We start from the raw sequence: 11,608 nt of genomic DNA on the forward strand, positions 1-11,608 counted from the left end.
TTTATTGATTTTTACAGAAAGAGGAAGGGATAGGGATAGAGAGTCAGAAACATCGATGGGAGAGAAACATCGATCAACTGCCTCCTGCACACTTCCTAGTGGGGATGTGCCACAACCAAGGTACATGCCCTTGACCGGAATAGAACCTGGTATCCTTGAGTCCACAGACTGATACTCTATCCACTCAGCCAAACTAGTTAGGCTGTGTGTGTGATTGTGTGTGTGTGTGTGTGTGTGTGTGTGTGTGTGTTTAATTCAATGTCATTACTTGGCACTTTAAAAAGTTGGCACACATCTTTCACCTTCCAAAACTCATTAACATTAGGAAGCCAGGATCCTCAGCCCTAAAGTGACCTGCTCAAAGCTGATCCATCATAAAGGGGATTATATAAATGACTATATAAATGTAAATTTGTTATTCTCATAGGAGAGGAGGGGCTTTCGGTCTCTTGGAATCTCATCATTCTCTATGTCATAGACATAGATCATGGAAGCCCTGTAGGTCCAGGTCATTTTTCTTTAAATCTTTATTGTTGAAAGTATTACATATGTCCCCTTTTTCACACCATTGACCTCTTCTAGCCTGCCCCTGCCCCCTTGCCCAGGGCTTCACACCCTATTGTCTTTGTCCATGAGTTATGCAAGTTCTTTGATTGAACTTTTCCCACCTACCCTCCTCCTCCTTCCTCTAGGTCATTTTTATAACAGATTCAAGTCAGGTAATTTCCTCTAAAATTCACCTATCTGAGAAAACCTCAGCTATATACATGCAGCACTCTGTGAGATGGGTTTAGTCCTTTGTCCCAATATCAACATTATTTCTTTAAAAAAAAAAAAAAAAAAAAAAAAAAAAAAGTTGTACTATATTCCTTCCACAGTAATACCTGGACCATGACAGGCACAAAGCATGCATCCAAGAATTGTGTTTTTGTTTTGTGGGGTGTTTGTGTGTATGTGTTTTTAAATATATTTTTATTGATCTCAGAGAAAAAGGAAGAGAAACATCAATCATGGGCCGGCCGCCTCCCCCACCTGGGGATCGAGTCCACAACCTTAGCACGTGCCAGGACCAGGAATCAAACCATGACCTCCTGGTTCATAGGTCGAAGTCCAACCACTGAACACCATCATCTGGGCTCAATAATTGTTCAGACCCTCTCTCAGGATCTGGGAATAGCTAACCCAAAGAAAGGCCACCTAACTAGCCAGGAAACGCAAGTCTTTCCTCGGGGCTCCCCCGGTCTCCGCAGGTGGTAGGGGAAGTCACGGTCCGCTGTGAACCCCGCAGCTGAAGTGCAGATGGAGGCGGGCCAGCGGGGGAAAGTATGGAAAGGTCTGTCCCGCTAGGACGGTGCCTGAAAGAGGAAACTTCGTGAACCCTACGTGCCCGGACCTCCTGCTGCCATGGGGGGATGCTCTTCTGCAAGAAAATGCCTCTGCCCCCGGCGCCTGCCCCCTGGCTTCTGATGAAACAGCGACCAGCCGCCTGCCCCGAGGCCCCATCCCTCCCCGCGGGAGGGTGTCACGTGGCGCCCCTGCCATTGGCCGCTGCTCGGGGCCCCTGCACGCCCATTGGCTGCGGGGGGCGCTCACGTGGAAGGGGGTCTGGGATGGCACCCCGGGACGGGAGAGGTGGCCCGAAAGTTAGTTAAAGGGAGCGGCGGGCGGCCGGCAGCCGGAGTCCCGGGCGGCGGCGGCGGGCCGTGGGGCGGCGAGCGGGCTCCGGGCGCGGACGGACGGATGCGGCTGCTGGTGGAGGGCACGGACCTGAGCCTCGGGCCGCGCTCCTGCTGCCGCTCCGGCTGCCCCCGCCACCCCGGCACCAATGCGGCCGCGGGCTGGAGCCTCTGCGCCGCGGGGCTTATGAGCTGCACCAGGTACGTGCTCCCCACGGCCTGGCCTGGCGTCCTGCCATCTGCACTCTCGCCGTCCAACTTGCAGCTGCGCTCCGGGGTGTAGTGCTCCATCCAGACGGGCTCCCGGCAGCTGTCGATCCACGTGGAGCCGGCAATCCGGGGGCCAGAGGTGGGATGGGACCTGCCCGGACCCTACGTGCTCCCCCGAGGTGCGGGCCCCGGGGCTGGGGCTGGGACTTCGGGGACCCTTGCCCTCCGTTGCCCCTGCAGAGTGTCTGCGGAGCTGGGCGATGGGGTCTGGAGCACAAAGAAAAGTCGGTTCTTCTCTCCCAGGGTCCCGCCTCCCCGTCAAACTCTAGGGAACACACTTTGTAGGGTCTCGGGCCGCCCAGAGAGAGGAGACGGAGAGCAGCCGCGTCCACCCTGTCCGCTGGCCGCGGGTCCCCAGGCTGGGCTGTCCCGGGCGGCCGCGTGGGGGCGCTCGCGCGGCGTGGTGCGGCGCGGGCCGGGGTTCCCCTCCACCCCGCCCCGGGATCGCAGTTTGGGCTCCTCCTCCTCCTCCTCCGCGAACGGAGCGCAGAGCGCTGGCGGCGGCTGCCCCTGCCACCTCCCTCCGGGCTCTCCGATGCAGCGCCGAGCGGGCTGGGGAGGGGGCTGCTGCCCCGCGGCCTCCAAGGTAGGTGCCCCGACAGGCAAAGGAAGGCCTTCGAGGGGGTGGGGGTGGAGCTGGGTCCGAGCCAGGGATCCGGGTCCTGGGGACCTGGGGACTCTTCCAGCCTGGACGCTCCTGAACGCTCCGCTTCTTCAGGGCACAGAAAAGGGGGTGTGGACGAGACTCTGCACAAGAGGAGAGACAGAGGGCCTAGCAGGACTTGGTAGGACATTTGGGGGCCTGTCGTGGTATTGTTTCCTGCAGAAGGGAAGAAAATTGAGGGAAAAGGCTTGATTTGGGATCGTGGAGCGTTGCTGGAAGGAGTTGGAGCCTGTGGTTTGTGTGGCCAGGCCTCCCTGGGAGGCCCGAGGTGCAGAGAAGAGAGCGTGAGGGCTTTGAGCTTGTGGGTGTTTTTTTTGTTTGTTTGTTTTTGTTTTTTTCCCAGGAGCCAAGAGTGAAGGAAGGCAGCTAGAGGCCTTACCACAAACTTTTTAAGTTGAGATATTTGGGGAAAGTTCGTAGGAAGAGAACCATCAGGCATTATCAGTAACCATGAGTCTCAGAGCCGGCAGGGGCCTCCAAGGACAAAGCTGGAGCCCAGAGAGGTTGAGTGACCTGCAACAGGTGGCACAGCGGGGTGGACGCACGCCGAGGCCAGGGCTCTGTGTGTCACGTGGGACATGCAGATGGCAGGGACTGTGCCATCTTAACATCTCTTTTCTTAATATGCTGCCTCGCCCACCGATAAGCATCTCAAAGATGCTTTGGGTGTTAGTGACAGGATAGAATGCTTGGCCGTGAATAAGGGCCCCGTGATGGGAGTACAAAGAGAGTGATGTCAACTTTATTCTCACTGTGTCAATTGAACCTTTTGGGAGGGGATTAAGGGGTTAATGACTGGGTCTTTAAAAAATTATAACCTGTTGCAACTGCTTACCTAATGTTTTGGTGTTCCTGGGGTGAAGGGAAGGGGGGATGATTGGTGCATCTTATTTTTCTGTCTTTCCAGTACTTACAAAAGTACAAGAGAATGGAAAGAGAAATGTCTTGCCGGAACCAGTTTGGTTCAATGGATAGAGCGTCGGCTTGGAGACTGAAGGGTCCCGGGTTCAATTCCGGTCAGGGGCATGTACCTTAGTTGCGGGCATATCCCCAGTAGGGGGTGTGCAAGAGGCAGCTGATCGATGATTCTCTCTCATCAATGTTTCTAACTATCTCTCTCCCTTCCTCTCTATAAAAATTCAATAAAATATATTTTTTTAAAAAGAAAAGAAAGAAAGAAAGAAAGAAATGTCTTGGCCTCAATACAAAAAAAAATTTTTTTTAATTATTTACTATAAAAGGCATAACCAGAAAGTCAGTAGGTCAGCTTCCTGAAACTATGAAGGTCATGGGGTTATTTTCTGCGCAAGCCTATAGTTTTCGCAAGAGCAATCACCATGACGTCTAGCCCTAGCCAGCTTGGGCTGGTGGTGTGTAATTCCCCCCTCGTGGGACATGGGGGAAAGCCTTGATGCAAACCTGCCCGTGTTCTCGGTTATTGCAGAGGTTTAGGGTTTGCCCCCGTTTGGCCAGGAACACTGAAATCTGTCCTTGGGCATGGCCCCGTCGGGCATCTTTCGGAAGCAAAAGTTTTTGAGCATCCATACTGGTCAGAGCGACAACTGCTGATGCTCTCGCAATCCTGTCCTGCAGTGAACTGGTCTCCAGGTCCTAGGCGCCCTGCTGGGTCAAAGGTGTGTCTTCTTGGTCTGGGTCCCCCCCTGGCCAGCCTTGGTTGCCCATATTTCCTAGTCTGGGGGAGGGAAAGGGCTGGGGCAGCAGGACAGAGGCCTGAGGTACAGCCGGGCGCGTCCTGCGTTGCCACTGATCATTTCCATGCCTCTTGGAGATAGAAGTGCCTGTCCAGGTGCCTTCTTTTCTGGGCGTAGGGGACTATTACCTTGCATGTCTGTTGCTAGAACTACTTCTGGGTGATGGTCATTCCTGTCACCATCCATTGGAGAATTCCTGGGCAGACGGTCAGGAAGGCCTACCCTAAGGGTGATTGATTCTTGGAGAATGCTCCAGTTAATACAAATTGGGGTCTGCGTGTGAGGACAGGCAACGTGGCCGAGAGTCACATCGTATCCGAGATTGAGGCCTCACCCCCAGGGATGGTGAGACGGAGAGACTGAGGGGGTTCGGGTCAGGGGTTGTTTGTGCAATGCTTCTGGGGCAGCGACCCTTGGGTCAAAAGGTAGTTAACCTGCCTTTTGCTTTTCGTGGAAAAATGTTGCAATAAACCGATTAGGCTCTGGAAGGTGCCAGGGGGATTGTTTAATGAGCTCTGGCTCCGGCTGGATCCCTGCTCTCCTTGTTCTTACAGCTTCAGTGGGAAAAGGGATCTCGGGCAGATTTCACTTACACTGCTGGGTCCAAACAGCGTAACTTTCCCAAACCTTCATTCTCTGACTGATCCCCCTATGTTAGGATCCAGTTTACACAGGATCTTGAGAGTTTCCCAGCCTTTCTCTAGTGAACTGGTGGACTGTCTCAGCGCCGTGCAGGAAAGCACGTAGGAGGCTGGTGTGCAGGCTCGCTGGCTGGGCAGAGAGCACTCGCGGCTGACCTTGTGCTGACTCAGACAAGGAGGAAGCGGCTGTGGCCAAGGAGGAACTCTCCCCCCACCCCTGCTCATGCCCAGGTTGCCAACAGTGGACAGAGTAGGAGGGGCTTTGCTCCTGTTCAGGTTTTTATTCTCTCTCTCTCTCTCTCTCTCTCTCTCTCTCTCTCTCTCTCTCTCTCTCTCTCTCTCTCCTTTCTCAACCCCACTGCCTGTGTTGAAGTTAAAGCTGAAGGTGTGATTCCAGTACACACTAACAGTTTTGCAATGGGCGGGGGGGGGGGGGGGGGGGGGAGAGACTAAAATGCAAGTACTTTGCAAGTTTCAGTGTTTGTTTGTTTGTTTGTTTGTTTGTGTTCATTGAACCCGTTGGCCAGCACACTTATTTTTTTTAAATATATTTTATTGATTTTGTACAGAAAGGAAGGGAGAGAGAGAGAGAGTTAGAAACATCAATGAGAGAGAGTCATCGATCAGCTGCCTCTTGCACACCCCCTACTGGGGATATGCCCACAACCAAGGTACATGCCCTTGACCAGAATCGAACCCGGGACCCTTCAGTCCCCAAGCCGACGCTCTATCCATTGAGCCAAACCGGTCTTGGCCATGGCCAGCACTCTTAAAAGTCATCTTGCCCAATTGAGTCAGAATTCTCCTTTCTAGAACAATTGCGAGGCCATAAGAACAGATAACAGAAAGCAAATGGACCCTGTAATGTTCACTCCTTTGACCTTGTAAGAGAGGAAACAGGAGGACAAATACCCTTTAAAAGTGAATGTTGAGTGGGTCGGTGGGAATTGATCCACCAAAGAATTGTATGCATACATGCATAACCCGTGGACACAGACCATTGGGTGGTGGAGGCCTGGGGGAGGGGTCAGGGATGGGCTGGAAGGGGTCAGTGGTGGGGAAAAAGGGGACATATGTAATCCTTTCAATAATAAAGATTAAAAATAATAAAAATAAATGTCTAGAGAGCTACATTAGGGCTAGTAATGATTGTTTTATTTTTCTCTGAATGTGTGTGTTCCTCCAGTTGGTCATCGCTAAGTGCCTGCTGCATCCTAGGGACGTGCTGCCATTCTTTTGGAAAATGGGATCGAGCCCATCCTGTCTCTGGCTTTCCCATTTTTTTGTTACTATCTATTTTTTTTATTATTTCTTAATTGATTAAGGTATCTCATATTTGTCCTCAACCCCCCATTCCAATCCCCCACCCCTCCCCACTCATGCTCCCAACCCCCTATTGTCCTTGACCACTGGTTAGGCTCATGTGTGTGCACATAAGTCCTTTGATTGATCTCTCCCTTTCATCCCCACCCTTCCTTTGAGGTCCAACAGTCTGGACCCACGGCTCCTTATCTCTGGGTCTGTTCTTGTTCATCAGTCTCTGTCTCTGATTAATGTGGACCACGCTTGAGTTAGTACTGCACAGCAGCCGAGTGGACAGAGATGAAGAAAAGCAATGTCCGTCTGAATCTCACTGCTGTCTCTTTCTTTCCCCCTCTGCCAGCGTCCTAGCCTGCTCCTCTAACCCCATGATGGCGGTGGACATCGAGTGCAGGTACAGCTGCATGGCCCCTTCCCTGCGCAGAGAGAGGTTCGCCTTCAAGATCTCGCCGAAGCCCAGCAAACCCCTGAGGCCCTGCATTCAGCTGAGCAGCAAGAATGAAGCCAGCGGCGTGGTGGCCCCCGCCGTGCAGGAGAAGAAGGTGAAAAAGCGCGTGTCCTTCGCAGACAACCAGGGGCTGGCCCTGACAATGGTCAAAGTGTTCTCGGAGTTTGATGACCCGCTAGATATTCCGTTCAACATCACCGAGCTCCTAGACAACATCGTGAGTCTGACGACAGCGGAGAGCGAGAGCTTTGTGCTGGATTTCTCCCAGCCCTCGGCAGACTACCTGGACTTCAGGAACCGGCTGCAGGCCGACCACGTCTGCCTGGAGAACTGCGTGCTGAAGGACAGAGCCGTGGCGGGCACCGTGAAGGTGCGGAACCTGGCGTTCGAGAAGACGGTGAAGATCAGGATGACCTTCGACACCTGGAAGAGCTTCACAGACTTCCCCTGCTGCTACGTGAAGGACACCTACTCCAGTTCAGACAGGGACACGTTCTCCTTCGACATCCGCCTGCCGGAGAAGATCCAGTCCTACGAGAGGATGGAGTTCGCCGTGTGCTACGAGTGCAACGGGCAGACGTACTGGGACAGCAACAAAGGCAAAAACTACCGCATCACCCGGGCGGAGCTCAAGTCCCCCCCGGGCCCGGCCGAGCCGCGCAACGGGCCCGATCTGGGGATCGCCTTCGACCAGTTCGGGAGCCCTCGGTGCTCCTACGGCCTGTTCCCCGAGTGGCCCAGTTACCTAGGTTACGAGAAGCTAGGGCCCTACTACTAGTGACCCCGTCCGTGCGCCGGAGCCCAGCCGAGCGGGTGCGATCGAGCCCAGCTGCAGTCACAGCCAGCGGCACGGAGACGGGAAGCCGAGAGAATAGCTGAACTGCCGGGAGGCACACTTTCCGAAGAAGAAAGGATCCTGTTCACTTTTTCCTCCAGCCAGCACGTCCAGCCCGGCGGAGACCACACAACCAGGGCCACGCGCGGAGCGGCCGTGGCGCGCCGGTCTGCTCGGCACCCGTGGCAGCCCCGAGGTGCGGGCAGCAGGGTGCCAGGGAGGGTCTGGGCGGGAGCCAGGCCCGCAGGCCGTGCTGGCAAGGCCAGGGGACGGCGGACACGACCCAGAGGGGGCCCGGGCTGCGAGGAGGAGGAGGAGCGGCTTAGGAAAGTCACGTCACTTGAGTGTCACTCCCTCCGCAGCCGCTGCCCGGCCCCTGGCCGCTCTCTGGCTCCCCTCCACCCGGCCAGGCCTTCCTACCTCTTGCTGCTACACGTTCTTCACATTTTGTCTCCATGCCTTTTTTTTTTTTTTTTTTTTTTTTTTGGAGGTTTTCTTCGACACTTCATCCGATGTTCAGGAAAAGATGCTAAAGGCAGATCGGCCTGGGAGACAGGCATTTCCTCTCGCTGGGCCCCCGCCGAGAGCAGCTCTGTGTGTATTCCGGCCGGCGATCCAGAGTCACCGGCGTCTGCCCTGGCAGCGGTGCAGATCGCTGGCTCCCGACAGGCGGGACAGCCGCCAGTGGGACACGTCTCGCTTCTCCTCTTGGCTTTTGGGGGAGCTTTTTAAGCACTCAGACTCCCCCGGAGCCGCCAGAAGGCTCCCTGACAAGGGGCTGTTTCAACTCGCTCGGCCGGTTGGCAGGCGTCTCGTTCCTTATACAAGGATTTTATTAGATCGCCCCTTCTGCAGACTCATCTTTTACACTGTTCAAGGACATTTCGATTGGCAGACCCAGTACATCCTCATCAGCCTCCCGAAAAATGTGTGCTTTTATTTTGACTGTGGTTTTCAGGACCCGGGACCTTTTACAAGCACCCAGGGACTTTGATGTGGGTGTCCTTTGTTTATGGGGTGTGAGGATGTGAAAGGGGCAGAGGGGGAACACCCAAGCTCCCCCGTGTTTGCCGGCTCTGAAACAGCAGGCAGGGACTGTTCTCCACCAGGATGGACAAAGACTTAAACGTCTGGTGGGTCAGGCGGTTGTGAGACTGCTGGAACGTGCCCTGTCCGATGGCCCCCCCAGCTCCTGTGATCATTTTGGGGAGAGACTGGTTTGTACGTGGGGGTGTTGAAAATATTTTTACATGTGTATTTGTAGAAGGTTTGGGGTTTTTCTGTTTTTTTGTTTTTGTTTCTTTTTTTTTGAGATTAAATGATTCTTTTGCCTGATTTCCTAAAGGGAGGTTTTCCGAAGGGAGGCAGGAAGAGAGGGACGCACAGCTACTGGACTCTGCAGGCAGAGAGTCTCCTTCCGTTTGCATTTTCCAAATCGATCAGGAAACACCTCCCGGCTTCTCCGTAGATCCTGCCGGGCATCGGGCAGGCGCGGAGAGTCTTGGCTCCCGGAGATTGGTGGGTGGGTGTTTTATTTTTTGGATTTTTTTTTTAACTTTAAAATGTTTTTGCTTTTTAAACACTCTGTAAGCTGTGTTTAATGGCATTCTTCTTTCTAAAACTGGCTGTTACTAGTCTGCCATCCCGTGCCTTATTGTTCACGATGCCTCTCCCAGGTGGGCAGCACGGAGGGAATGCCATGACCATGTAATGTATGGGAAAATCACATTTGCTCACGCCGACATGGGGGGCAGAACTGTGTTTGATCCAAGCATGTCTTGCGTCAGGTGCACAGAGAGCACCTTGTGTCGCGCATCTGGTGGTCAGAGCTATGAAGAGTGTAAATCTACAATGAATAGGAGCAAAGTGTTGATTTTGTGTTAAGAACTCTCCCCGATCCTCCTCCGCCTCCGTTTCAGGAAAGGTACAAGGTGCACTGTCGCTGACACGTTCCCCGGCTACGGTGATGAGATCATCCTGTGCTCACGAGAAAGACGAGAAAGACACCTCAAGTCTACTTGTGTTTGGCTGTCAGTAACAGTGATCCTAAGGCATTCCTGTGTCAGAATGTGAAATAGGGTAATTCAGTGATAAGTATCTCTTCTACAACAGCCCTAAACCCTCCCCCTCCCCTGCTTTGCTCCCAGCTCTCCCCAGATATTTTTGCTGGCGGCTCTGCTTGTACGTCCTCCCTCCCCCCTCCCCAGCCAGTGCACCTGGGACACTCACCCCACCGGGCAAGTCCTCACCGGCTTGCAAAGACCCTGCTCTCACTGAGGAATCTGGTTGCCCGACTTCCCTGTCAGCATTGCCATTCATGGAGGTGGGAGGATCTGGAGAAGACTCTCCTTCTCACCAGGCAGTCCTCTTCCCAGAACAAGAGGTGCCTCTTCATGGCCCACCCTCCGCCCCCAGGTCTGCACGCTGGAGAGAGGGACATGTTCTCCGCTGCAGACCTCCCTGCAGCCTGACCTGCAGGTCTGGCCCTCAGACAGCTCTTGGTGGTGATGACCGAGTCCCCCCCCCCCAGAAAGCCCAGCCTTCTGCTGCTGGTGTGGTGCTCCAGGAATGGGCAAGCAGCTCCATTTTGGTTTCCTATTTATTCCCCCCGTGCCCTGGGGAGCACTTGCAAATTAGGTGCAATAAATAAGCTGGACTCTATAAAGGTAGAATAAACAAGCTTTCCGCGTTTCTCGGAAGAGACGAAGCATTTGAGTGGGTTTCTCTCTCTCTCCTCTCTTGTTTAATATTCTTGTTCTATGGGAGCTGGTGAGAAATAGAGTTATGTAGTTCTCTAGAAATTTCAGAATCAAGGTAGAATTTATTTTTTTTTTCTCTGAGATGTAATTTTAATGGTGGCAAAATAGGACTCTTTCGATGTTTTGTAAAGATGTGAAGTTTGAACTGCTAAATGAATTTGTGGTTTTGATCTTTGCATATAATCTGCTTTATAAAAACAAGAATCACTTTGTAGGCACTGGGATATATATATATATATATACCCTCAAAATGGTTTGTTCACTTTTTAGAAATGCCTGTTTCTGGCTCTTAATGGACAGTGAATGGAAACCTTGGTGGTTTTTTCATTTGTTTCCTCCTTTAAAATTCCTCGAATGGATGTGTTTGCTGAACAGGCCTCATGGCTCTGCTCTGGGAGGTCCCGATCTCCTTCTCTCTTCAGACGTGACCGCTGAATGGGGAGCGTGAAACTGACAGTGGGATCTCACAGGGTCCTCCAGAGACAGATTGGCAGCTACTCCACTTCCTGAAGTGGGACATACCTGGGGCGGGGAAGGGTAGCTGTGGTTCTGGGCGGCTTTTCCCCACTGTGGTCGGAAAGCATTGCAGCCCGGGTCGTAAAGCTGTGAATGTTTTTTACAGTTTTGTTCTCAGTTCCTAGAGATTGCTGGGGCAGGAGGGGGAGGGGGAGGGACTCCAGGAATGCAGCTGTGAGGGTGATGTTTCACTCTGATGTCAATGTGAATGTCCAGCTGAAGTGACTCAGCTTCATTTGACGCCTAAAAGTGCCTTGTCAATAAATTTCCACGTTTTGAAAAATAAATAAATATTTTTGTACACAATGTTAAAGGGGAAATGCACTTTAAAAATCACAAGAATGGATGTATTTGTGTGGTATACAAGAGTGGTTTGTATCAAATGCAAAAACATAATAAAGGCAGAAAAAAACACAATGAAACTGTCCTGTTTTCAAACTGCCTCTCTTTGGGGGGGTCGGGCTGGGGAGAAAGTTTCAAACCATGTGTCTCCACATACAGAGCACAGTGTGCAAAGGGATGGATCCCGACTGGGGCTGAGCCAGTGAAGCTGTGAGGCGTGCAGAAGTGGTGGGAAACCGAGTTATTAGCTGTCCCAGCAGCTGATTAGAGCTCTGAAAATAAGTGCCGGCAAGAAGCACAGGGGCCAGCATTGTTCTGAACCGTTTGTTTGTTTTTAATGTATATTTTATTTTTTAATTAAACTTAGTGGGGTGACATCCTACTTAATAAAAGAGTGATATGCAAATGAACCATCACTCCAGCCA

The 11,608-nt window shown here is 52.6% G+C and overlaps 1 protein-coding gene across 2 annotated transcripts; it reads left to right on the forward strand.

Moving 5' to 3' along the window:
- The first annotated feature begins 1,581 nt into the window (after positions 1 to 1,581).
- PPP1R3B (protein phosphatase 1 regulatory subunit 3B) lies at positions 1,582 to 11,258 on the forward strand. 2 transcript variants are annotated; one of them, XM_036457993.2, is made up of 2 exons: positions 1,582 to 1,877; positions 6,627 to 11,258. In XM_036457993.2, the coding sequence occupies exons 1-2, from the start codon at positions 1,741 to 1,743 to the stop codon at positions 7,507 to 7,509; spliced, it is 1,020 nt and encodes a 339-aa protein (XP_036313886.1). In that variant the 5' UTR covers positions 1,582 to 1,740; the 3' UTR covers positions 7,510 to 11,258. The 2 variants fall into 2 exon arrangements, with proteins under 2 accessions (XP_036313886.1, XP_036313888.1); XM_036457995.2 differs by lacking the exon at positions 1,582 to 1,877 and adding an exon at positions 2,413 to 2,532.
- Positions 11,259 to 11,608: the final 350 nt, after the last annotated feature.

Source organism: Pipistrellus kuhlii, unplaced genomic scaffold, assembly GCF_014108245.1.
Source record: "Pipistrellus kuhlii isolate mPipKuh1 unplaced genomic scaffold, mPipKuh1.p scaffold_m20_p_3, whole genome shotgun sequence".
NCBI classification, from domain to species: domain Eukaryota; kingdom Metazoa; phylum Chordata; class Mammalia; order Chiroptera; family Vespertilionidae; genus Pipistrellus; species Pipistrellus kuhlii.